At 32.0% G+C, this 26,177-nt stretch overlaps 3 protein-coding genes across 4 annotated transcripts; 1 reads left to right on the top strand and 2 right to left on the bottom strand.

Moving 5' to 3' along the window:
• Positions 1–10,359: 10,359 nt before the first annotated feature.
• LOC125419028 (small ribosomal subunit protein uS15) lies at positions 10,360–12,369 on the top strand. Its single transcript, XM_048463926.2, has 5 exons — positions 10,360–10,518; positions 10,643–10,715; positions 10,851–10,989; positions 11,092–11,278; positions 12,100–12,369. The coding sequence occupies exons 1-5, from the start codon at positions 10,496–10,498 to the stop codon at positions 12,131–12,133; spliced, it is 456 nt and encodes a 151-aa protein (XP_048319883.1). The 5' UTR covers positions 10,360–10,495; the 3' UTR covers positions 12,134–12,369.
• Positions 12,370–13,192: 823 nt separating this feature from the next.
• Positions 13,193–20,472, bottom strand: LOC107419298 (uncharacterized). 2 transcript variants are annotated; one of them, XM_048463925.2, is made up of 9 exons: positions 20,318–20,472; positions 20,072–20,235; positions 18,862–18,987; positions 17,704–17,802; positions 16,797–16,939; positions 15,527–15,635; positions 14,982–15,089; positions 13,927–14,067; positions 13,193–13,814 (listed from the first exon to the last, which is right to left on the bottom strand). In XM_048463925.2, exons 1-9 carry the CDS (start codon positions 20,373–20,375, stop codon positions 13,401–13,403), a joined length of 1,362 nt encoding a protein of 453 aa, XP_048319882.2. In that variant the 5' UTR covers positions 20,376–20,472; the 3' UTR covers positions 13,193–13,400. The 2 variants fall into 2 exon arrangements, with proteins under 2 accessions (XP_048319882.2, XP_060674517.1); XM_060818534.1 differs by lacking the exon at positions 20,318–20,472 and adding an exon at positions 19,078–19,202 and having other exon boundaries at positions 20,072–20,262.
• Positions 20,473–22,742: 2,270 nt separating this feature from the next.
• LOC107419385 (UDP-glucuronate 4-epimerase 3) lies at positions 22,743–24,833 on the bottom strand. Its single transcript, XM_016028171.4, has one exon. It carries the CDS (start codon positions 24,526–24,528, stop codon positions 23,218–23,220), a length of 1,311 nt encoding a protein of 436 aa, XP_015883657.3. The 5' UTR covers positions 24,529–24,833; the 3' UTR covers positions 22,743–23,217.
• Between the last annotated feature and the right edge of the window lie 1,344 nt (positions 24,834–26,177).

The following is a 26,177-nucleotide window of genomic DNA, read 5'->3' as shown; positions in this document are numbered from 1 at the left end:
TGATTAAGTTAAGTGAAGTCGGTATTTACACCTTATGAAAATCCAACTTTACATTTCATGTGCTCTACGTTAAGACATGTTATTAGGTATCATTGATATGATTTTCTTGGATAAGATATATGTTGTAAGCTATGTGGATTATTAGGCCTAAAATATTGATTATTTTATGCTACATTTTTTAGCTTAGTATTTGTTAATTTGTTATGGAAAAATACTCAGTTTTGTTTTATTTTGTGTTTTTTAATTTAGATGGAGGAGAAAGAATTTTAGAAAAAAAAGCCATAAAAGTTTATTCTTTGGGTCGAATTATGGTGGAAACCAAGATTTGAACTTAAAAAGACCAAACATTAAGAAGATGCATAAAGATTCCAAGAATATTCTTTAAAGATACATAAAATTAGTGAAAGTAGGTGTCATATGAATCGTAACGATCTGACAATTTTAAATAGCACATTATGTTTAGATTCCAAGAGGCAAGCAAAAAGATATTGTCATTTGAAATTTGGAATTTATGAAAAGGAACATTCTAGTTAAATCTCCACAATTGATCAAGAGAGGAAATCAAAACAATCCAAGGGTCAAGATTAGGACAAGTGGTGATAATTCGTTAATCTGTCATTAATGAGGTATATGTTATATCATATGCTTCGTTAATGATAAATTAGACTAATTGACAATTTTTCTAGAAGAAAGTAGAGAAGAAGAAAGTTATAAAGAGCAAGTAATATTAAGAACTTTTCTTTTACGCATGAAATTTATCCATACACATGAAATTCATCCAACTCTTTTGATGACTTAAAAATGTATCTTACAAAAGTTCCACATTGATAACAAAGAGAGAAAAAAGGCCCCCAAGATCTAATATATTTAACCTTCACCACATTGAAAGCAAACACACAAGTTTATAGAGTTATTAAGGAACTTTTAGGAGTTTGAATAGAAATAGACTAAATTTTGAAGTTTTTTAAGTTCTTTTAAGAGTTTTAAGATTTTAAAGTTTTAGAATTTTGGGAGATCAATTGGAGAGCTTGGAGAAGATGGCCACAACTTGGAGAGCTTTTGGAGGACTTCTTTACTAGTTTTATTCTCTTCTCTTATCCCTTTAAGTGTGAACCTTGTTATTTTTAATAATTATAGATATTGAATTTATTTATGCTATTAACTAATTTTCATAGATAGAGTAATGACATAGCCCTAATTATGAAGGTTTAATTACTTTAATATATGTTGAGTTTTATTTAATTAATAATATGCTTTGTTAATAAATCATTGGTATGCTTAATATTTTCATAGGCCAGAAGGAATTAATGATTTTTAATAATATTTGAGATAGAAAAAAGATAATATTATATATCTACAATGATTTGCATGAACGTATAATTAATTGGAAAATTATTATGTCTCATGGCATATTATTTGCTTAATCTATACTTAATGAATTTGCATGATTTAATTTATAGGCTGGAAGGAATAAATTAGGTTATGTGAATATTATCAATTGTGAGTAAAAACTACTTTTGATTAATATAATGATTAAGTGTGTGAACAAAGTTACTAGTCAGTTAAATTAACATATTTAAGTAATTAAATTGGAATATTTAGTAATAAAATCTAATGCCCTAGCGTTCATAATTATTAAATTCACTCTCTTACTTGAAATTGATTTAGTTTTAATTGATTGCTTTTGTTGAATTTTAGTTTAATTTATTTTCAATTGCCATTTAAGTAGTTTAAATATTATCAACACCTAATTATTGTTAGTACTTATCTCTTAATCCCTTGAATACGATAATTCTATTTTTCCACTTTTATTACTTGAAAATAATTTGTGCACTTGTGAGTTCATTTTACACATCATGGATATTATCTATATTGTCATGCTTCAACCATAAGGTATTGTTCTATGTTGTAAATCAATATGCAAGTCTACTATGATTTATATTTAATGATTTATGCACTATAATATATTAATTATGAGTGTGCATTGTGAATGATAGGTTTTAGTAGGCTTATTCTTTATAGCTTAGAGATTATGGAGTTTACTTATAAAGTCAACTTTTATATGTAATATCTTTTAGGTGATGACGATGAGTAAGCTTTATTGGATCGTCTGATGGATTGTCGGAATATCTTGGCAACACTTGGAAACTTCTAGAAAATAAATTTTATGTTAGGAAAATAAATTGTTTACGGGTAAACTCTCATTGGTTTATATAGGTTTTTAAATGGATTTACTATTTTGCAGATAATGTTTAAAATTTGTTTAAGTTTTCGTTGGAATTTACTTAAGGTATATTTTTGAAGATTGATTTCTATTGAAATTTTGGGTTTTTGAATAGTATTTATTTCTAATTAATGAAGTATTAAAAACTTCAACATTTTTGTGTGTTAGTAAATGGTAGCCTTTTTAATTATGCTCGATTTAAAAGGTATTGATAGGGTGTGTTATAGTTTTGGCATCAAAGACAAAGTTGCGATTTATATTATTTGAATAAATTATATTTTATCTTATTACTATTGGATTTTAATTATTTTGTTTTAAATAATTCTAAGAGCTCTTCAAGTGCCTAAGATGATTACCACATCCATAAGGTATTTATATTTTTTGTTTTATGTATTTAATTATTTATTGACTATTTATGGTGATATATTGTTTTATGAAAAGATATGACGTCTAGGAATGTAGAATATTTGAGTGAAAATTCAAAACCTCTATGTTTAATATTGATGAACATGGGGTACGAGATTATCTTGGCTAAAATTACAAAGACATGTATAGAATGGAACTTATGGCGGCACAAGAGGGTAAGGTAATGGTGACCAAAGATTTTGATCTATGCTCATTCCAAGGGAGGCAAAGCTACGCTAAAACCAAGAATGCAAGTTAGGGGGACCAAAATATCAATAGTGGAGATTATAGCACCAGGAAACATCAGAGGCAAATATCTGAGGCCACCATGGAACTTGAATCTTTTACTTATGATTAAAATCTAATTGAATGATGGAGGACAAGCTTGATGGATAATGAGCATTGGGTTGAGAACAAAAATAAAAATAAAGAGGAATAAAAAATGAGATGCAATTGGTATAAAAACACTTAATGAAATAGACTAGATAATCTTTGACGAGAATCCTAATGAGGATGAAGATTAGAACCTTTGATTTATGGTTACTAAAGTTTATTTTAGTGGGTCAACTTAAATATTTAAGGTTAGGACTATGTTATTCAGTATTTCTTTAAAAAAAAAAAAAAGCTAATGGTTTGTTTGATTCTAGTTCAACATATATTTTCACGTCTAGTAGATTATCTTAATTGCTTAGGAAGCTTCCTACCAAGTTACATACTTAGTTTAATATGTCTACTCCTAATGGAAGTGTTATGAATGCTAGAAGTATACTCAAGTCTTGTGATATAGAGTTAGATGGCAAGATTTTGAGTGTGGATTTGATTGTTTTATACATGTTTGACTTTGATGTTATTTTTGGTATGGATTGGATATCAAAGTTGAATGCTAGGATTTTATGTTAAGAGATGAAAATTCTCTTTAAGCTAGGAAGTGGTGAGATACTCATGTTTAATGGGATTCTCTCCAAAGCCCTACCAAAGGTCATTTCTTCTTTGCAAGCATAAACATTGGAAAGTGCGTGAAAAGAATGTCAAGTTTACCTGGCAAGTATAATGGACTTAAATAAGATGATATCAAAAATGCAAGAAGTAAAATGATATGGCAGTTCACCGATGTATTTCCTATGGATTTACCAAGATTACCACCAAATTGAGAAGTGCAATTCGCAATAAATTTGGTACTTGAAACTATATCGATATCAAAAACTGCTTATAGGACGACACTTTTAGATTAAGGAACTTAAATAGCAACTATAATAGTTGTTGGACAAGAAGTCCATTAGACCAAGAGTATCACCTAGGGGAGCACTTGTTTTATTTGTAAAGAAGAAAGATGGATCTATGCAGATGTGTACCAATTATTGTAAGCTAAACATTGTAACTATCAAAATTAGATGCGCTTTGCTAAGGATTGAGGACTTATTCGACCAATTACAAGGAATGTGTGTGTTTTCCAAGATAGATCTACAATCTAGTTACCATCAACCAAAGATTAAGGATGAAGATATTCCTAACAGTGCTTTAAGAACTAGATATGGACAATATGAATTTTTAGTCATGCCTTCTGGACTTACTAATTCCCTTGCAGCTTTCATGGACTTGATGAATTGAGTATTTGAGGATTGCTTGGACAAGTTTGTGATCCTGTTTATTGATGATATTTTGGTGTATTTAAAAAATGAGTAAGAGCATAAGCAACATTTAAGAATGATATTGCAAAGATTAAGGGAGAAGCCACTTTCTACAAAGTTTAAGAAACATAAACTATGGCTCTATACAATAGCATTTCTTAGATATATTGTATCAAAAGAAGTAATGTAGGTTAATCCAAACAAAGTTACTACTACACAAGATTGGAGAATGCCATCTAATGTAGATGAAGTACAAAGTTTCCTTGGAACTGCTGGTTACTGTAGGAGGTTCATGAAGGGTTTTGCAAGGATCGCTTTGCCACTAATGCAATTGTTAGGAAAGGATGTTGAATTCCAATACTCAGAGGCTTGAGAGAAAAGTTTTCAGGAACTTAAGAAATAGTTGGTTACTGTTTCCTTGCTCATCATATTAAATGATACAGACAAGTTTGTCATCCATGGTGATGTTTATGGCATGGGAATAGGATGCGTGCTTATGCAGAATGATAAGGTAGTTTCATATGCATCATGACTACTAAAGCCTTATGAACTATCCCATGCATGATTTCGAGTTAGCAGTAGTAGTTTCTGCTTTAGAGATATGAAAACCCTAGTTATATGGAGTTAAGTGTGAGATATACACTAATTATATGCAGTTTTTGTACGCAATATCAAATGTATCCACTTGCAATTTTTTTTTGTGCCTTTTTATTGCCTTGTGTTACCATTCTAAAGAAGTCTTAGTATTACTTGCCAAATAAGGGGTTGCATTTTAGAAAAGTCCAATAATTTAAAAATGATTCGTAATCTCTATAAATCCAAATTTAGTTTAGTAGAGTAAAGCAGCTTAAAAACTAAAGTCATTTAACTATTATAAAACTAGTTGAGTATAGTGGATTAGCTTAAAGGTAAAGTCTACTTAATTAGTATGGTATTATCTTGAATTCTATCTTTATCAATGTTATATATGTAAAGTATTTTATGAACTTACTTATCAGATAATGAGACACAACTACCTATTATAGGGGTCAATTTCTGCTTATGGTTGCTCCTAAAAATGTTATATATGTAAAGTATTTTATGAACTTATTTATCGAAATAATGGAACTACCTATTATAGGGGTGAATTTCTGCTTATGGTTACTCCTAGAAATAAATTAAACTACTAATGTTTTGACACTTAAATCAATTCTCAAAAAATAAAAACATTAAAAGTTAAGAGAATATCAAAGAGTTTTATAAGGTTTTTGTGTATTATCTCACTTGATGGCTAAATGTTGTATTAATATCAGTTAAGATCCTAAATAGATTTGTCACATGTTGGAATTTATTGTTAGGTCTCCTACCAATTGAAAATCTAATCCGAATGGATTCTAGTCAATTACAACACATGACAAAATCCACTCAACCAATAGAATAACTAATAGTATCTATTGAATTAATTGAAATGGATTTTCTATGTTGATATGGCCTTAAGTTCGTTCAAATTCTCATGCCATTATCTAGCTATGTCAATTTGGGCTTTAGGTTTGTGGGCTTTTTCAAGAAGGATGTGAGAATCATTTCCTATATTTGTTATTGTATTATTGGTTGAAAAGTAAATAAATCTTAAATACGGATAAGTGAATGGTTAAGTGAAAGTCAACAGACAAGCTAATTTGATAATGACACATTAGTGAATGGATAAGTGAAACTCAACAAACAAGCTAATTTGATAATGACACATTATTTGGTAAAAAAGTTTCTAAAATACTAAACATCACTAGAATTATTCTATATTCCATTATTATTTATCCATAAAATATAATCACCGATGATGTGGTAGCAAACATTGTAACTAGTGGATAGTGATTAATGTGGAAAGATACTAAAATAAAAAGTTTTAAAAAAAATGATAGGATTAATTACATTTTAGAATTTGTACTTTAGCAAAATTGTACATTAAACCTTCATATATTAAATGTTTCAATTTAAGCCCCGATTTATAAATTATTTTACATAAGTCTAATTCCTATATTGACAAGTGGTGAGATGGATGATGTTTTCCATGGACATAACTTGTGCCCATTATTTGAACAAAAGAGTTTTTATTTTTCCAAATTTTACTACAAAATTCATGAGTTTTAACTCAAAAATGGAGATTGACTTGTAGGAGATGATATCAGGGTTTGTGTTACAGAGGAAGTATTCAAAAGAGATCATGAGGTGTTCAATGCTACAAGGATGTAGCCAAAATTTTCATGGGCATTTTTAAAATGGTATTTGCATAAAGGTTGAAAAGGTCTACAACTAGAATTCTAGAGAATAAAGTGGTGTGTAATAACCTATCTCGGAAAAGCACCTAGATTTTTTAAGTTTTTGATCAATGTTGACCAAGTAGACTATTTATGGATCATAAATTTAACTTTTTGTATGGTAAAGAATTTTGGTTTGAGTAAAGCTTATCGATACGAATTTGTAGATTAGCAACACACCTAATTTCAAGTTATGATAAAAAAAAATTATGATTCTGAGTAGTTTTTAAATATCAGTATTAATCTGTATAATAGTAAACAAATCCAAAAAATACTTAAAAAGTCCCAAAATCCTTCAATAGACTTGAACCCATAACCGAGTCAACCTGACCCCACCATTAGCACCAAACTGGTCATGATGGATTTCTTCTTTTTCAATCACCATTGACCACTATGCACTGGCAAGGTGTTTCGAATCATCTGCAATCTCAGCCTCCAAATCTCTACCCTAATCTCCACCAAACTCTCCTAGATCAGGTTGGCAAAATCGACAATGGTAGTTCGAAAGATTGTCGTAGATTTTGGCATTTTCTAACCATTTTAGGCCGATCCATACCCCTTACTCACCATTTTTAGATCCTTTGAACTCATTACTAGTCTCTTTTTGTCAAGATTATTCGCCGTTTGAGAGATCTATTAACATCAAGTTTGTCCAAATTTTCTAACATATTTTCTTGTCACTGGTGACATTCTTGGACCAAGATGAGCTTAGATTCTTATTACCCATTTCACAAGCTTTCCATTGATACAAAATTTGTAAAGTTTGGATGTCATTTGATAATTTTTCCATATTTGGATTAATTAATTAAGTACCTAATAAAAAATAGACTTTCTTTAGATACAATTGGACAAAACTAAAGATAAATTTGTATAACTTGGTGCTAAGGGGACTCAATGGAAGGTTTAATTTTATTAAATTGGCCTTCGGAGCAAAAGACCCAAATTTTGGATACTAGATCCTAAGAATTTGCAATATAATTGAATCACTCCGTGTCTAATTTATATAATTTTTTGGATGCATAAATTATTTTAAGACATTTGGTACACACTAATGTCTTTCGTTTAGTTATTGGAGCCTAAAGGATATTTTGTTATATTATAGGTTCTCATATTACTCTTGGAGGCAATCCTAAGGAGGAGCATAAATGAGCATCAACGGTATCTATAAGTGGTTTATATCATTAAATAATTTTTAGGTGTATTAGTACAATTATATATATATGATTTGAATATTTTATATATATGATTTGATGTAAATACTTATCATATATGTGCATAAATTATGTCATATATATATATATGTATAAATATATGCTTTTATATATATTTATTATTATTTATGTGACTTTTGATAAAATTTTAAATGGTTTTAAATTCAAATGAATTTAAAGTGAAATTGAAAATCTTAGTATTTGAATTGATGTTTGTCATTTTGGAAAATAATTGATTTTGAAAAAGTGGATTTGAAATTGTATATTTTTAAGCATGTTTATGTTTTTATACTTCAAAATGCTTAAAATTATTTATGGTAATATATATTCCCCTATTAGCATTTATGTTTTGGTATGAAATGATGATTTTTGAATATTTAGAGTACTAAATAAATGATTGGATTTAAATATTAAATTTCGGTTTATGATACTGTATTCATTTAAAAAAAATATAAAGTATGATTTTGAAATAATGGTTTATAAATGCTAAATTTATAATACCAGTGGTTTTGTTTATATTATTGGCCGTATGCAAGCTTAGTCATCCTATGTGTAGTCCCGATATGAGAGAATGATGATGAGTTGTGTGTCATTCTTTCAAAGCAATGATAAATTATGTACCATTCCTTCATGATCATAAGATGATAGGTTGTTATGATATAAAAGAATGATAATGAGTTGTATGCTATTTTCTCAGAGTGATGGTGAATTATATATCACTCCCTCATGACGTTGGTTTCTGTGTATCTTTTTACTGTCTGATGGTGTTTTGAAATGCTGTGCACCATCTGATAACGCTACATATATCATATAATACATTATATTTATATATATATATATTTTAGTGGTTTTATTATGTTTCATTATTGTTTTTAAATGTGATTATATTGTTTATTATCCAGTATTAAATTAGTGTTTTAGTTGGTTAACGATGTTTTAAATTCTTTGATTATGAAATACTCTTTTTATGATATTGTTTTAGTGTATAAGTTGGATTTTGTGAAATGATTTTAAAAAGAAAAACTTTTTAAAAGAATGAAAGTGAGGTCTTGAATGAAAAATTTTGAAATTAAATGATTATTTTCATGTTATTATCTTATTCCACTTACTAAACTTGTCTAATAGTTTAAATTGTTTCCTTAGGTTTCAATTGATAGGTTGCGTACATTACGTTTGACATTTTTATCATTTTCCAAATATATTCATCATCTTATATTTGTATTTTGTTGAATTTATCATTTATATTGTCTTTTATTTAGTCTTAAATTATTCTACTTCTTTAGATTACTCTGGTGGATTAACATAATATGTATGGTTTTTTATTTCACTTCTCTTTCTTCATACTTGGGTTTAGAATTATTGATTTGATATTGTTGATATATGAAAAATCTTTTAGAGGCGTTATCAACTTTCTGCTTGCACTATTAAGTTATATCAATTTCATAGAAAGGTCCAATTGGACTTTTGATATCGATTCAATAAGGTTTTCAAAGGACCACATCGGGCTTCTGGACAAGAGCTGGGGGACGATCCTGTCATGGTGGAATTATATGCTTTGATTAGGGATAGAGGTTGGCACAAATCAATCCAGGCCAACTAAACTGACATAATCAAATTGGTTTAATTCAATTTGGTTAATTTTTAACCCTCATTATGAGATCAAATTGAACTGACAATATACATATATATATATATATATATATATATATGTAACATTTTAATATTTTTATTATAATTAATTATATTTTAGTATATTTTTATTTCTTAAAAGTATTTAGTTTAAGATATTAATAATAATAACATTAAATTGAACTTATTAAAAGAATAATAATAAAATTTTAAAATTTTAATTACAAATTTTAAAATAACACATAATTGGCCAAAGTCCAAACCAAAGCTAATGTTCATTTGGATCTTCACATTGGTTTGATTTTGTTTGGAAAAAAAAAAAAAAAAAAAAGCAAACCGATGACCATCCTTAGATAAAGGAGATACAGTCAAATTTTGGGTGGGAAAGAGCCAATATGTTTTTGGATGAGAAGAAAGAGAACAGGGAGTTTGGTTTGGTGGAGTTGCTTATCAGGTGATGGTAATTCGAAGCCATCCATAGACAGTGTTTTAACGTTTTGTTCATAAGAAGGGCAGGTGCTGTGCACATAGGTGGCACATAGTTGCACACAGTGTTCTATCTCATCTTTTAATATTTGTGGACTGGACTAATGTTCAATAATTTTATAACTTGAAGGTTTTAACTGTAATATTTTAAATTGAAAAATTCAATTTGTAATTAGAATGCAATTAATTCAAATTTATATTGTAAAAGTGACCATTTATATAATGATGAATAGTATTTTGGTTAATATAAAAATATAGACAAATAAATAAAACAATAAAATGTCACATAGATTAGTATTAAAAATTTAAAATTTGATAGATCAAGATTACGTAAATAAATAAAATTTGATAAACAAATTCCTCAATGGTCTACCTGTTTTGGTTTAGGCAGGCAAGGATACAAAGAGTTCAAGGTACAGCCTGAATATAAAAGAGCGACGTCGTTTTTTTGATGGGCCCAACAAATACAACGACGTCGTCTAACGTTGATTCGTCTAAGATATAAAACTCGTGAAGATGGCTAGGGTTTTGCAAATTTTGGTCTGAGCAGAGGGTAGCAGCTGAAAACCGAAAGCCAAGGCGCCACACACCCCGCGCGAACTCCACAGCCGAAGAACAATGGGGCGTATGCACAGTCGCGGGTTCGGAACTCTCACTCACTTTGTCTTCTTCATCTTCTTCATCATCATCTTATTGCAACTTTGAAAGTTTCAATAACATTCACTCCTTTACTAACAATGGGTACCATTTTTGTGATTTACACAGTAAAGGTATATCCGCCTCGGCATTACCCTATAAGAGGACCCCACCCAGTTGGCTCAAGATCTCCTCTCAAGATGTAAGCTGCCTTCTAACCCTTTAATCACTCTCCTATTTTCTGTTTGGATGCCAAGAATATGAATGTTCATATTAATTTTGAATGAGGACAAATAAACACCAATAAATGCTATGATTTTTTTTTTTAACCCTTTAGGTGGAGGAAAACATTTGTAAGTTTGCGAAGAAGGGTCTGACACCGTCACAGATTGGTGTCATTCTTCGTGATTCTCACGGTATTGCCCAGGTCAAGAGCGTTACCGGCAGCAAAATCTTGCGCATTCTCAAAGCTCATGGTAATTTGTGTTTTTTTCTCTGTTAATGTAAATGAGTTATATGTGATCTTTGATTATTAAATAAATGTGGGATTTGTTTATTTATTTATTTATTTTTGTTAGGGCTTGCACCTGAGATTCCAGAGGATCTTTACCATTTGATAAAGAAGGCTGTTTCAATTCGCAAGCATTTGGAGAGGAATAGGAAGGACAAGGACTCCAAGTTCAGGCTAATTCTTGTGGAGAGCAGGATTCATCGTCTTGCTCGCTACTACAAGAAGACCAAGAAGCTTCCCCCAGTTTGGAAATAGTGAGTTCTATTCTCTATTCTCATTCTTATGTAGATTGTATTAATTGTAAAAAGTTTTTTTTTTTTTTTTTTTTTTTTAAAGACCATTGAAATTATGTTTTTATGTTACTTGAATTCTTATGAGTGTAGTGTCTATAAGTAGAACTTATTTGACTTATAGCTGTTATAATTGATACCCATTTGTTCATATATGTTTGAATGTGACTTTCCTTTGGTAGAATCAAATCGCAAGAAAATTACTGTGTTGTTACAGTCACATATATAATTGATTGCACCCATTTGTTCATGTGTGATTCTCACTTTCTTTCTAATAGGAATCAAATGAAAAAAAAATAATAATAAATAAATAAAACTTTAATGCCTGTATTGTTTTTGTCACAATCATTCTTTCCCTGTTATATATTAGTACCAATCATGTGCTTTCTGTGAAGTGTGTTTATATCTGTCTACAACTGGACCAGTATCGTGCTATCTTTGTTTTTCGCTCAATGTATGTTGCATTGAAGCATGATGTTGCCAAAATTGCATTTAATTGAAATAAGAGTTGCTGTGTGTTCGATTCATTGTACTTCTAGTATTCGTTCTTATTATGCTGTTCGTTTTTCTTATGAAATTATTCTATATTTTTTATCCATATAATGTATGCTGCATTGAAGCATGATCTTGCCAAACTTGCTTTTCATTGAAAAGCAAGATGCTGTGTGTCTTTTGTCGTACTTCTAGTATTCAATCTTATTGTGCTGGTTATTTTTGTAGCTTTTTATCCTTGATATTTTTTGAATGCACATGGTTTAATCTGCTTGTTGGACTTATATGCGTAGTGAGTCAACTACTGCAAGCACTCTGGTTGCATAGAGATTCATCACCTGGAGACAATTATGGCTGCTGCTACCTAGTTGTTTTACATGCAAGATTTGTGTTCTTCTCAGTGTGTGTGATTGATTTATGGAGTGATGTATGGGAATGTTTTAGTGAGGAGCTATCTATGCCAGTTTCAAAGGGGTAGGCAGAAGTAATGTTTTAATTTCATAGACATTTTCTTTCCCTTTTTGTTAATTCAATGGATAATAATATCTTTCTATCTTTAGATATAGCAGGCTATTCTTACTTTTGAGTTTTAATTCTCATTTATGAGATGTTACACCTTCATCAAATGTCAAAACCATCTTATTTTTGAGTTATAATATCACTTTTATGTACCATCAAGGTGGACTTGATCTGTTAATTCTTGAGAAGAAAACACTTACAAACCCCAAAAGCAAATTTCTTTTGTACACAAGTAAATGGCCTCAATTTATAGGATGTTTTATTGTTTAGAGGAACATCAGTTTCCACCCCTGTCAGTTCGGAATACCTTCTGTAGCCCTCCTGTGATACAATGGTGGTGGTGTTACTCACTTTTAAATGAAGGTCGAACGAAAAACTTTCTTGATTTACAGACTGATAAATTGGATGTTGAGAAATCTATGTTGTAAGATAGGGATAATGTTCTTCGTAACCCAAATTTCCCAAGATGGCTGAATCAGATTCCATTCTGTTATATTCATCCGGAATGCAAAATTTAATACGCTTCTAAATTCACTTTTTTTCACTTATTGTGGACAACATAAATCAAGCTGTGACAGCTTCTAGGCACTATCATTCCATGTCTCATCGTTTATGGTTGAAGAAAAAGACAGCGATCCTACAGGGGGCCCTGCTCATTCATTTATAGAATGTAGGACCCATTTTGGGTGTGTGTGTGTTGCTTCCCATAGGATAGTCCTACTGAAATTTGGATGATGTTTGCTCATAGCTTCGTACTAATAAAGGCCTAAACAAAGCACCAGACAGCTGATGTGGGATTGTCATTCATCCATTTGAATATTTTTTCACTTGTTTTAACATCACTCTAGAAAGAGGAAACGTCCCGGATGAAGAATATCCTGTTTAAAGAATAATAAATTGATCCAGCTAAATCGTAAAAGGTAAGATTACAACAGATCCTTTTGGAATGTACATGAGAACATTAAATGATGAGAAAAACAAGTAGAAATGCAAAATTTGCGAAAATGACTTCTAGACGCGTTTGTCAATTGCTTGTATAAACTTCATACGAACAACAATCTCAAAATGTTGCACTCTAGACAGCTTGTCTGAATTTCCAACTATAGTTCCAAATAGTGTACAAAGATCCCACATAAAGACGAAGGGAATGAAAGGCTAACATCTCCCATGCTATTAGCAAGACGACGTCTTGTATCATCAAGAATCCTGAAGGAATGAGTACTGTCATGACTTTATGATCCAAGTGCAAAATTTTTGCAGTGCTGAGGGGCGGATCATCTAAACTATGTGATTCAGAGCTTTCGGGAGCTGGAGGTAGCTGACTTCCTGCAGGTGGACTGTCTGAATTTCCCTTGTTATCTTTGGATGGATCATCTGGATCTTCTTGTCCACCATTACGTTCACTAGGACTCCCAGCATCCCCCCCACCCTTTGGGACACCCGGAACCAAGTCTGGTCGAGCTTCGACACCAACTCGTCTTAGATGTAGCTATACCAATTTGGACACCACATGGAACACAGGTTTTTCAACTGATACAGTCATCACGAAACCCAAAATATAACAGAATCAAACACTAGAATAAGAAAACACAGAACAATACCTGAAGATATAAGTTGACTTCATCTGGACGAGAAAGAAATGGAAAGTCTCCTCCAGTCTTCAAGTACGCTCGTCTTGCCCCAGGATACCTTTCACTTAGTTGATCTTTGAGTTGTTGAGGAATTGCACAATAGTCATTTGTCTTCAAGAACCAATAATGTCGAAAACACAAAAAGGAAAAGGCCAAAAAATAAAGAAACTTTCAGCTAAGAGTTTATGACTTCTTCCAGTATGCTACTTAAAATACATGCCTCTATTATAATGCTGATATTGCAAAACAATCCTAATAGGGAATCAAAGCATCAAAATGCCTGGTCAGAAGAAAAAATATATGTCAATGGTACAATTGATGATAGCTTTCTGCATCAAGCACAACTATGAGAATATTTTGACACTTCCAAAGGTGTTAAAAAGAGATGTAAATGCATTGGAGTAAGCAATAGCAACAACCAAGCCAAGCTTATAGCAATTCAGAATTCACATTCAACTAAAAACTGTAACTATGAACCATTTTGTAAACAAAATGGATAATTCATAATAGAATAGGAATATTGTGAATATTCTCACAGCAATTAGTTGGGTGGTTCCAGGTTGACCCACTTTATTGTAGAAGGCTTCTCTGAACGTGAGATACAACAACAGTTTGACAAACAGAGAATTAATGTTTATCAATTTTGGCATAATACTGAGATTGGAGAGCTTTTCTTCAACTTACACAGAAGAAACTTCAACAATAAATCTCTCATTTATTATCATACAAACATTTACCAGGGATTTGCACAGTAAAGAGACTGTCTATCATACCAGGTAAACGTAGATACATTAAACAATATTTTTAGCAGATTTCTGAAGCCAGTCCAGGGTTTAGCATATTAATTGTCTATCTGGCACACTAGAGAAAATAAAACCTAGAGTTGTAGGAAATTTCAAAAAGAGATGTAAGTCTTGAAGCTTTATCGATTAGGACCAAAGCAACACCATTTCAAAATGAATTGTTATCTAGAAGAACAAACTGAAGAATATTCCATAAGTCAAAACAAGATCCAGATAACATACATCCATTATTGTAATAAACGAGTCTGAAAGCAAGAGAGATCCAACTGAAGTGGCATCAACTGTTAAAGTCAATCTGGAGGCTAAGTCGTCTTTCGAGAGTGTCTCAACCTGAATTAATCAGACATCAGTATCAAAAGGTAGAGAAAATTGCAACATTGAGCACCTTGAAAAGCAGAAAAAGCTTTCCATTGGTAAGCCATATAGCTTCTTGGTCTTCAGAAAACCAAAGTTCAAATTCATAACCTAGATGAAAGAACAGTGACAAAGTGCTAAGGACAAAATCTAGTGATGTACTTGACAATCTTTTATGATCTAATGATGTACTTGATTATCTTTTAAGCTCGCATGCAAAATTTATTTGTCAATAATGAGAAAAAAAATTGAAAATATTGAAGCAATATATAGATGAAAACCAATCTTGACAAATAAATTTTATACTGTACCAAACAACGAAATGTGTACAAGGTTCTTTCAGCAGCTGTTTCAGGTAGAAATACACATACTCCAATGAAAATATGACAAAGCTCTTAAAGAATATAGACTACCTGAGAAACAACAAAGTCCACTGAATCTGCAATGAAAGGCTCCTGGGGGCCATCACGAATTCCTGTTAGGACGTATCTTTTCAGCAAAAATGAAGGCGTCCAACTAACACTGGATCAAGCAAATCACAATCAGTGAAATTAGTAAGACTAGAAATATCCAATAAAAAATTGGAAAAAAACTTCAGGCAAAAAAAAGAAAAAAAAGAAAAAAGAAACTGTGTACCAAAAATCTTATAACAGAGTACAAAGACTAAGACATAAAAAAGATGTCCTTTACCCTTGTAGAACAATGTATATACATACAAACTGCTTATTCCTTCACATCTTTATCCATATGATATGGATTAGAATATCTAATTATTACGTGGTATTATTGTGCTCACTCCATCTTCTCATGCTATCAGCAAACATAATTTTATGTCATAAAAAACATGGATCTCTTAAATGTCATGGTTTACAGACATGGATCTGATTAAAGAAAATAATATCATAAAAAGATCTCCTATTGCAATCTAGAATGTCTATTGAAACAAGAACCTAAATTACTCAAAGATAAGAAAAGAACTTCCAACTTATAATCAAATGATTGCAAGGCGTATCTAAGACCATTACAAAGCCAGGTCAAGAGATGTAAAAAATAAAAATAAAAAAAAAAAAAAGCCTTACACTTTTGATAACTAGGGTGTCATTTGGTAATGTGGTTTGTAGTTTTTGTTTTTGTTCTTGTTTTTGCTTTTTTCATTTTTTCTATCTAGGTATATATAAATTGATTACTGAAGTGTTAATGGTACTTATAGTCTGATAGATATCTTAAACAAGTACAACTTGAAGGAAATTAAATAAATAATAAATAGAAAAACAAGAACCAACATAATTTGAAATTAAGTTCAATTTGGGTGTTTGTGGTTGTTCTTTTTTTTTTTTTTTTTTTTTGGTTCCCCTTCTCCCTTAACTTTATAGTTAACTTAGATGGCTAATAAACTCTACTACCACTAATTAACACATGAAATAAGCAAATTACACACAATGAGGTCGAAAATGATAAAAAATTAAAACTAAATACCAACCACATTAACAAACAGAACCTAAGAAATAACTAGCTTAAGCAGAAACCTGTTTTATTGACAACTCGGAAAACCATTTATCATCTATTGGCCACCTTTGAACTCCTCATACAGATTAATTGCAAAAGAACTTTGGTCCATCGTCACTCAAACTTAAATCAATTTGATAAAACAGTTTATATTCTTCTTATGAAATGAAAACATACATGGGAGCCCATGGCATTGCAGTTGAGAAACTGCGTGTCTCCACAAATGAATTTGAGAGTACCAAAGATCGAACCCGCCTTGGACGATGCTGAGCAAAAAGTTGAGCTAAGAAGCCCCCAAGGGATGTACCATAAAGATGTATCTGTTTGAAAGAAATCAAACAAAGTAGATGAAAATTACTTTGTTATAGGTAAGCGATGTCCACACACTTATGAAAGGAATAATAAACTAGCTACTGTGTTCACACAGTAGTTTAAAATCTATAAGAATGATCAGGCATCTTGCAGGTCATAGAAAACACTTTTTGAGAAACCAAATGAAACTATGTCAAGGACTGAATATTTACCGTCCCTTACAATAAGCTTCAAAGACATGTCGCAACCCATTTAGATATGTTAAACTTAATCATATGCAAGGAGTCAATTGACATCAACTACATGGATGCCGAATACTACTTAGCCTGATGGATCAGTAAAGACGGATTCTTATGTCATAAAGACTTGCATTCCATTCCAAATTGGATACCAGCAATGCATAAAGCTGGATATATTATTGTCCATGAGCAATCATGTAGAGTGGATAGTTTCACTATTATATTTTGTCCAAAATAACTAAAGTATTGAACAAAGCTTGTTGTATCATTATATTATGCAGTGCACAAAATTGTTGTAAGCCTGGATAGATACCATGTATTGAATGGTCATTAATTTTGAAACTGAAAAACACTTTAGCCTAACTACTCACAAGCTACTTGGAAATTTTTTTTTTATAACTGCAGGCTAAAGGTCTTTAGTCTCTTGACTTCATTAGAAGAACATTAGTTTAGAAGTCTCAAACCTTATTATCAGAAAAATCAGGAAGATTGAGTTTTCCTACGTAAATATCGGATCAATAAAAATCACTTACATGATGAACATCTATAGCATCCAAAAACTTTTCAAATGCTTGAATCCACTCATGGTGATTCCATACCCGTGGAATGTCAACAGAGATCACACGGTAACCCTGTGCACATGGAAGAAGAAAAAGGTCTCAATAATATTATTGCAATTTACTACCTGCATAATAGTTAATTAAAAAGTAAAATCCACACAGATGTTCCAGAAGACTTATCAGTTATGCAGGCACCAAAAAAATGAACATCAAATTTACTATGATTGGCTACATTATTAGCATCTCATTAATAGCAATAATAATTTCCATTTTAAACTTGGAAATGCAAATTTTAATGCCATGACAATATTAGAGTCACAAGAGAAATCTTAATAACAAAATCTCATGCATTGTTTAAAATCTCAACAGTTCCCACCAAAAACATAATACCTTTAAACTTTCTTCAAATTAATTTATATTAATTAAAATGCATTTTAATATAGAATAATTATTGCGCTGCAGAGTGCACCTTCTGAAACAGTCCAACAGGATAAAAGATGAAGGGCTATGCTGCAGTGGCCCTGGAGCCTGTGAAATGCTATGCAATTCAATATAAGTTTGGCTGTTGTGATCCTATCTTTTATTTTTGAATTTAAGAAACCACGACAGACTGGTTTTGCAACTATAAGTAATCAAACAGGCATTACAGGCTAAACATAGTCATAATAAAATGCCCATATGGCCATAACTAAGACATTTGATTTCCATTTGTCAAAACCTAGAAAATAGACTGATCTTTATAAATATCACCATCATATAATCAATAATGGTCATCTCTCTGCCCAAAACAAAACTTCCCCATGGAGCAGATTTTATAAAAATGAGAAGTCTACTGGTTAAATTTGGAAAAGCAAAATGCCATAAATTATAATATTGCTCATAAAGGATATGCCCAGTATCAAAGTCCAAGACAACTACTCTCCAAAAAATAAAAATAAAAATTGTTTCCTCAAGGAAGACCTACACAGATACAAATACATCCTACTTTGTGGACCATTTAAATTTGAAACCATGTTGTAAGTACCTCCTACTAAGTGAAGAATGTAAAAGAAAATAAATGAAAAATAAACCTGCTTTAGCACTACTTAGGTAACAAGTATAACAAAATCACGACAAAGTGGGAAATAATACCTTCATGGACAATGACATAATCTGCTTGTAGTAGACGTCAGCTGTTCCTGCTGTTCCAGGAAGACAAATAAGTGGAGGTACAACTTTTGGACCAAAGTCATAATATCGCCACTGCTTTGTGCCTATCTGCAAGAAAACAAAGCAAATTCCCAACAAACACATCACGAACGTTCATCGATCATATTATCCCCCTCAAAGTTGACAAATAAAGCCAACCTGAGCATTTAAGAAGCGGCATCAATCAAGCAGAGTTGATAAATTCCAGCCAAGAACCAAGGAGTCCAAATTAGAAGCATTTATACTTGCAATGTGCTAAAAGTTACTCGTGCTCCACATAATCACTTCATGGCATCAATTTAGTAAGTTTGTGCATGATATAATATCAACCCAGTTCACATGGAAATATGATAACTGGAAACAGAAATTCTGTAACTGCCCAAAGCTGATCTAAACATGATAACCTTCTCAAATTAACAGATTATAGGTAAAAGAAGGTGTCTCCAGAAATAATATGAAGAAAGGAGTACAAATCATACTTATGTAGATCCAAAGTTTACATAATTGAGGTTTAAAAAAAAAAATTCTATAGAAATGAACTATAAAATACTAGATGAAAACATACGCACGAACAAGCCTATACTTGACAGAGAATACTCAACAGAGATAAAAGAGTTTGTTGCAGGGGACAAGGCATGAATTTTAACATATGAGCCCAAATTATCCAAAACATAGTCAATTAGCATACAGCACTGACAAATTAACCTCATATGCATATAGCTAAATAACAGTGTAATCAGAAAAAAAACTACGAATCTCTGCTCGTAAAACTATAACTAATTGACAATAAATATGTACAGCTAAAATGATAGCATACCCAGTAAGAACTGTGAACTAAAAAAAAAAAAAAAGAACTCAGGACTATAAACAAAAAGAGAAATAAACGAAAACACGCACACATTACATAAACAATATTGAAGCATTAAAGAAATCACAACCCCACTTTAAAACGATCACGGAATTACAATTCTAAGCTCATGAACTACCAGACAGTCAACTGCACAAATAGGGGGAAGTGCATCCAAAACAAAACCAAACCCAATAACAAAATGAAGAAGATGAGAGAAACCCATGATTTTAAAACACAATAAACTAAGGCTAAGAATCAGAAAAAGGGAATTTGAAAAAAAAAAGCAAAGATCGAGAAGCATACAGGGATCTTATGAAGAGGGACTTGTGACTTGAAGTAGATGTAATCTCCGGGCGCCGAGAAGACGCCTTTCATCGCTGGATTTCTAAGCCCAGAGACCGCCCATATCACAACTCCATATGTGAATGTTGACGGATCACTCTTTGTCTCTCTCTCTCTCTCTCCGTCTGTTCGTCCAGTACAATACGAGTTGTTGTTTCCAAAATTTAAAAAAATAAAAACAAAAACAAAAAGAATTTCATGAATTACAATTCGAGGGATTGACGAGAAGATGAACGAGACCACGTGGCTGGGTCCCTTCTTTCATTGGTTAACAGTCAATTGACGGAGAAGCTCTTCAACGGCCTGTCAGCGTTATACTTAGCGCATGATTATTCTATGCACCATAGAGGCGCATTTTAGACAAATTCCTTATTCAGCCTAACAGCCATTTTTTTTTATAAATATATATATATATATATATATTGAAGAAAGCCAAATTCATTACGGAAAAATATAGAATTTGAAAATTACAATCGGAATTGAAACCCAATCTAGAATATACATCTTGCTCTTTTTATTTTTAATTTTTAATATTTTAATTAATTTATTTATTGGTTAAGATATAATTTTCAATAATTGATAAGTTTTTTTTTTTAATTTTTTGAAAATAAATGATAAGTTTGATATGGAATTTTTTTATAGGTGTTTGATGTTCATTGAAAATGTTGATTGTAGGCTACAAATGGCTGGATTCTATCACATTGGATCAGCATTACAATTTGGTTAAAATTTTTTAGGTGGGGCTCAGCCCAATTTAATGCAGAGATGGCAAAGAAGGCATTGAAGGTAACAATAATAATTAGGATCGTTCTGATGTTTCTGAATTATTTCTTTTAATTTTACCCAAAAAAAAAAAATATTTCTTTTACATTCACCAAATAAATAATAAATTATGTTTATTTTTATATTTATTGCTGCTTTCCTAATAATTAATTATTATTGTTATTAAGATTTTGAGTAGTCTATCACACAAGTTCCGCTAGTTTCAAAATTTGAAATACCGTTTCAAACGAATGCATTATCAATTTTAAACTTTATCAAAATTATTATTTTATTAAAAAGATAAACGAAAATTATGAAAATTGTTAGGAACCAGGTAAGAACATATATCAGTTTATGGTAAGGACAAAACCTGAAACTTGGATAAAGATTTCAAGGCAATTTCCAAGAATCCATATCGAGAACCTCGACATTGTAACAGGGCAACTGATAAAAGTTTATGAAAACGTATAACGGAAAAGTACAAATTGATGGTAAAGACAAACACCCCCTGGTCCCTCCTCTTCACCTTCCCTGTTTCTCAAAGCAAATCGAGGAAAAATACATGGTTTTTTTTTTTTTTTTTAATAATTGATATGTGAAAGATGAACTGTCAACAGCCATGGAAGTGGTTATCTGAAACTGGATTAGATAAATGATCCTGAAAACTCCTATCAAGCATATCGACAGCAATCGATTACCTGTTATAAAATCAATTCTGAGTATAATAACCCAAACGGCTTAACAGAATCTAGAAGTTCACAAACCTCTAAACTATTAATTTCCACCGTCCAACTAAATTCCTATTAAAAGAAAGGATGAATAGACCATACATTCTAAAGAAAACGAGAAGAATCTCCACAGAAAAAGAAGAAAGGCGCTCGGGTATCATGCACATGGCAGACATACAAGAGAGTACTGGATACCACCATTTGGGGGAATCATGAATATCAAGAGAATGTAAAGCAGTATGGAGGGTCTCACAAAGGTAAGGGATGGCTCAAGCTATAAGGATGGTTTTCAGCAACCATCCTTTTATTTTATTTTATAGGTGAATGGCAACATCCTTATTGATGAGTCGCAATTCCACTATAGCATCTGCACTTTGGACTCGGTTAAATGGGAGGGTTCAACGATATTATCGAAAAAGATATCTGTTTTAGTCAAAAGGAAAACTTTGATCTAAGTTCAGCATGGTCTAGAAAGTTTAGTGTCTCCATTGGAAAGCAGTGGAAGTTTGGAGAATGATTGTAATTAATCTCTCCTTTTCTTCACCTCTGGTTAGCAACAGAAAGCACTATCTACCACCAGGAGAAAAAAAACCCTCGCGTAGCTAACTTATTCATGTTAGCAGATTTAACCAAAATAACATGGTTAAATGACCAAGCATAGATCTGCCGAAGACATGAAACAAACTGAGTGATGACAAGGAAATTATTGGTTAAAAAAAATGGCAAGGAAATTGCAAAATCTTATATTTTACAGACCAACAATATTAATCAGAGAACTAGTTCAAAGCCTGTTAGAGCCATCTGCACATATGGTCCATCCAATAAAAGCTATTAATGAAACACCGGATTAGAGTGACAATAAAGTACCAAAACAAAAACATACACTAACCATGAATTCAAAAGCAAATACATAAACCAACCACGAGCTCTTTTTTTTTTTTTTTTCGTAAATAGAAAAACATCTTTGCCAGTTTGCCAATCCAAAACATCTTTGCCAGTTTGCCAATCCATGATCAGCCTTAGGAAACCAGAAATGCCACAAACAAGTGCACATGCTATGAACTACATGCCCTCAAACCTAGCAAGAGGGCAATATTATTCAACTATCTCAAATGAAAACTAGTAAGCAAGAATGGGAAAAAGAAAATAAAAAGTGCCGGATCAATGCCTTCCATTAGCCACCATCAACTGAATCAATGCAAATATAAAAAAAGAGAAAATAAATGCCACACAACAAAGTATAATAGATAAAAACAACTTAGAAGCCCATTGTGTCAAATTCTAGATTATTGAAGTGACTTCCAAATAAAATTGATCCAACGACCAGAAATCTTTGTTGTCTATCAAGTCATGGACTGTACATCACCTAAACTAGAAACATCCTAAAAAGAGCAACATGTGGAAAAACAATGGCGATCCCTCTACAAATCAGGTAATTCCCTGCAATGAAATGCCCTTCCCAACAGGTAAACTAACCAAAGAAGGACACCATTCCATATCCTTGTATGATGGTATCAACTTGATAAAGCGTTTAAATCAAAGATGGCAAAATGAAATAAGATATCCGAGAAGAACAAATATGAAGAATCCAAGCTCAACATCGGGTTTTCAGGAAATTCACCAGGAACTCTTCTTCTTCGAACCTGAATGATAACTCAGATACCAACGAACGAACTTCTTGAGCCCAGTTTCCAAATCAGTCGTAGGCTTATATCCGAGCTCTCTGTATGCTGAACTTATATTTGCATGTGTAAATTTCACATCGCCATTCCTAGGCATCGGCAAAACCTTCCTCTTAGCCTTCACCTTCAAAAGTTTCTCCAATATGCTTACAAGCTGACCAACCGGTACCGGTGAAGTATTACCCAAATTGAAAACTCTCAATTGAGCAGGACCTTTCTTCTTCCCACCACTCCCAGTGCTTTTCTTCGCTGTATCAAGAGCCGCTAAACACCCTTTCACAATATCATCAATATAGGTAAAGTCTCTAGCAACAGTTCCATGATTAGGAGCTTCAAAGACAGTAATCGATTTTCCCTTAAGAATATCCTTGGTGAAGAAGTAATACGCCATATCCGGTCGACCCCAAGGTCCATAAACTGTGAAAAACCGCAACCCAGTAATCGAAAGCCCATAAATATGGTTATAAGTATGAGCGATTTCCTCACCAGCCTTCTTCGTCGCCGCGTAAAGGCTCGCAGGTTGATCGGTCCGATCTTTCTCCGAAAAGGGTACCTTAGAATTAAGCCCATACACCGAGCTCGACGATGCCCAGACGATCGCCGGCTGCGGATCTGCGGACTTGCAAACTTCGAGGAGGTTCACAAGCCCAGCAATGTTGCTGTGCACATATGAACCCGGATTCTGCATAGCGAAACGCACACCGGCCTGCGCTGCAAGGTGCATTACATGGGTAAACGCAACAACCTCGAAAAGCTTCTTGAGAAGCGACGAGTCGTTGATATCTCCTTCGACGACGAAAACCCCAGAACGCTCAAGAAGCTTTTGGCGAGCGCGTTTGAGACTAGGGTCATAGTAGCGATTGAAATTGTCAAGCCCAAGGACGCCATCACCGCGCCGCTTCAGTGCAATGGAGACATGGGTTCCGACGAACCCAGCAGCGCCGGTTACAAGCACCGTTAAGCCGGAGCTAGTGTGCTTGCGAGCCGAGCGGCTTACTCGCCGTTCCCAGTCACGGCCACCCCAGGAATCGCCGAGGGATCGACGAGACGAAGGAGGAGGCGAAGAGGAAGAGAAAAAGAAACAGAAAATTATAAAGGCGAGGAAGAAAGACGACCAAAGGGTTAGTCTGGAAAGTGAGGTGTAGAATCGGAAACGGTGAACATACGGCGTGGATTTGTCCGGCTTGAACTTTCCTGGCGTCGATGGCACGCTATCAAGGTGTGAAAGAGTCTTCAGCTGTGACATTGGCCAATTTGAAAAACCCTAATTTTGTTAATTTTTCTCTTCTTCTTTTTTCCGCTTCTTTGAGAAACGGAAAAACAAAACTTAGGGCTAGAGAGTAGTGGGATTGGAAACGGAATTGTAAGAAGTAGTATTTTTATTGGGTAAGAAATTGCTTGTTTGGTTGGAAAGAAAATTTTATTTTCCGGGAGTCTTTTTTTCCAGAATGGAGAAGAAAGAATGGGTTTTGGGTGGTGTTTATAAGGAAAAGAGAGGTGGTGGGAAAAGGGGACTTGAGAATATATACAAATTTAAACCCAAAAAACAGAGCATTTACGTTTTGAAGAAGACATGCCGAGTATTACCTGGATTTATTTGGAGGCTTTAGACTTTATGGACTTTTCTTTGACTCTTTCTCATTATCATTATCTTTTTCTTTCTTTTCTTTTTTTTTTTTAATAAAGCATTTTGATAAGTTTTACCTTTTTTATTTTATTTTATTTATTTTGGGATAATAAGTTTCATCTTCTGTAATTGACAGGAAACGTTCATGTTCATCCTCTGACTGGGGATTTTTTCATATTTTTTTTTTATATTTTTATTTGCTCGCTTTCTAATTTTTTTTGGTTTAGGCATATATGGTGCGCATTTATAAGATATAGAAAAATACTTTTTATTTATTATTTTGATTTGAGTAGGGTTTGGGATTAATTAAGGTGGATAGTAATAAATAATCAAAATAATAGAGGTGGGTGGTTTGATTTTTTAATAAGTTTGGGACCAATAATTTTTTTTTTCAAATTTTTAAAAGAATATAATCAATTAATTATTTTTTTCATTTTGACAATAAATGTTGTACCAAAAAAATGTTAAAAAGAATAAATAGGTTGAATATCAATTAAGAATTTGATTTTATTAACATGTTTAATTTTAAAATTTTATAATCTGTCTTTTGATAGCTGTTTACTAAAAAAGAAAATCAGCATACTCAGGTAAAAAAAAAGAAAAATTAATTTTCTCTTCTCTCTAATTAATTCTTGATTTTAGAGAGAAAATCAATCATCTTCCAAGTTTCTAAAATATCAATATCACCATCTTCAAAACAATTACAATCACACTTTCCATTTACTTCCTATGTATTTATTATTCATTACCATTTATGTGGATCTCACTATTTATAGAGGAATGAAGGATTTAACCAAGGTGTGCCATATTAATATTTTAAAGTGTTCTATATTAAATATTTTTAATCTAAATTAAGTGAGGTTGGCTCTATAATTGTAAAGTAATGGGAGAGGGAAATTATTGTAATTGATAATAAATAAATAAATAAATAAATCCAATGGTTATAATTATACTATTATAAACAATCTCATTACTCAATAATTAATATTAATTTCAATTTAAAATTAAAATAAATTAATAAAATTTGGCTATCCAATATATAATTGCTAATTGATTCAATTATTTTCTGGTTGTTTTCTAGATAGCCATGTTTTATTAATTTTTTTTAATCTTAAATTGTATAAGGTAATTAGTATTAATTGATAAGTAAAAGGATTGTTTCCAAATAGAAAAATGAGAGGATTTTTGTCCGAAATTCCGAAGCTTTTATAATAAATTCGGGGTCTCTACACTCATATTGCAGCAAAAAATAAAGTAGACTTACTTAA

This window comes from Ziziphus jujuba, chromosome 6, assembly GCF_031755915.1.
Source record: "Ziziphus jujuba cultivar Dongzao chromosome 6, ASM3175591v1".
Classification (NCBI taxonomy): Eukaryota; Viridiplantae; Streptophyta; class Magnoliopsida; order Rosales; family Rhamnaceae; genus Ziziphus; species Ziziphus jujuba.
The sequence above is the reverse complement of the archived record's forward strand: the minus strand, read 5'-3'. Positions and strand labels throughout refer to the sequence as shown.

Bases quoted from the DNA above. Each gene is read 5' to 3' on its own strand.
- LOC125419028 (XM_048463926.2), top strand. From the start codon at position 10,496: ATGGGGCGTATGCACAGTCGCGG. The intron at 10,519-10,642 runs GTTCGGAACTCT...TGATTTACACAG, and splicing joins GGGCGTATGCACAGTCGCGG to TAAAGGTATATCCGCCTCGG. The intron at 11,279-12,099 runs GTGAGTTCTATT...TTATATGCGTAG, and splicing joins CTTCCCCCAGTTTGGAAATA to TGAGTCAACTACTGCAAGCA.
- LOC107419298 (XM_048463925.2), bottom strand. From the start codon at position 20,375: ATGAAAGAAGGGACCCAGCCACGTGGTCTCGTTCATCTTCTCGTCAAT. The intron at 18,988-20,071 runs GTATGCTTCTCG...GTTTTCTTGCAG, and splicing joins TCCCTCTTCATAAGATCCCT to ATAGGCACAAAGCAGTGGCG. The intron at 13,815-13,926 runs GTATTGTTCTGT...AAATTGGTATAG, and splicing joins AAGTCAACTTATATCTTCAG to CTACATCTAAGACGAGTTGG.
- LOC107419385 (XM_016028171.4), bottom strand. From the start codon at position 24,528: ATGTCACAGCTGAAGACTCTTTCACACCTTGATAGCGTGCCATCGACG.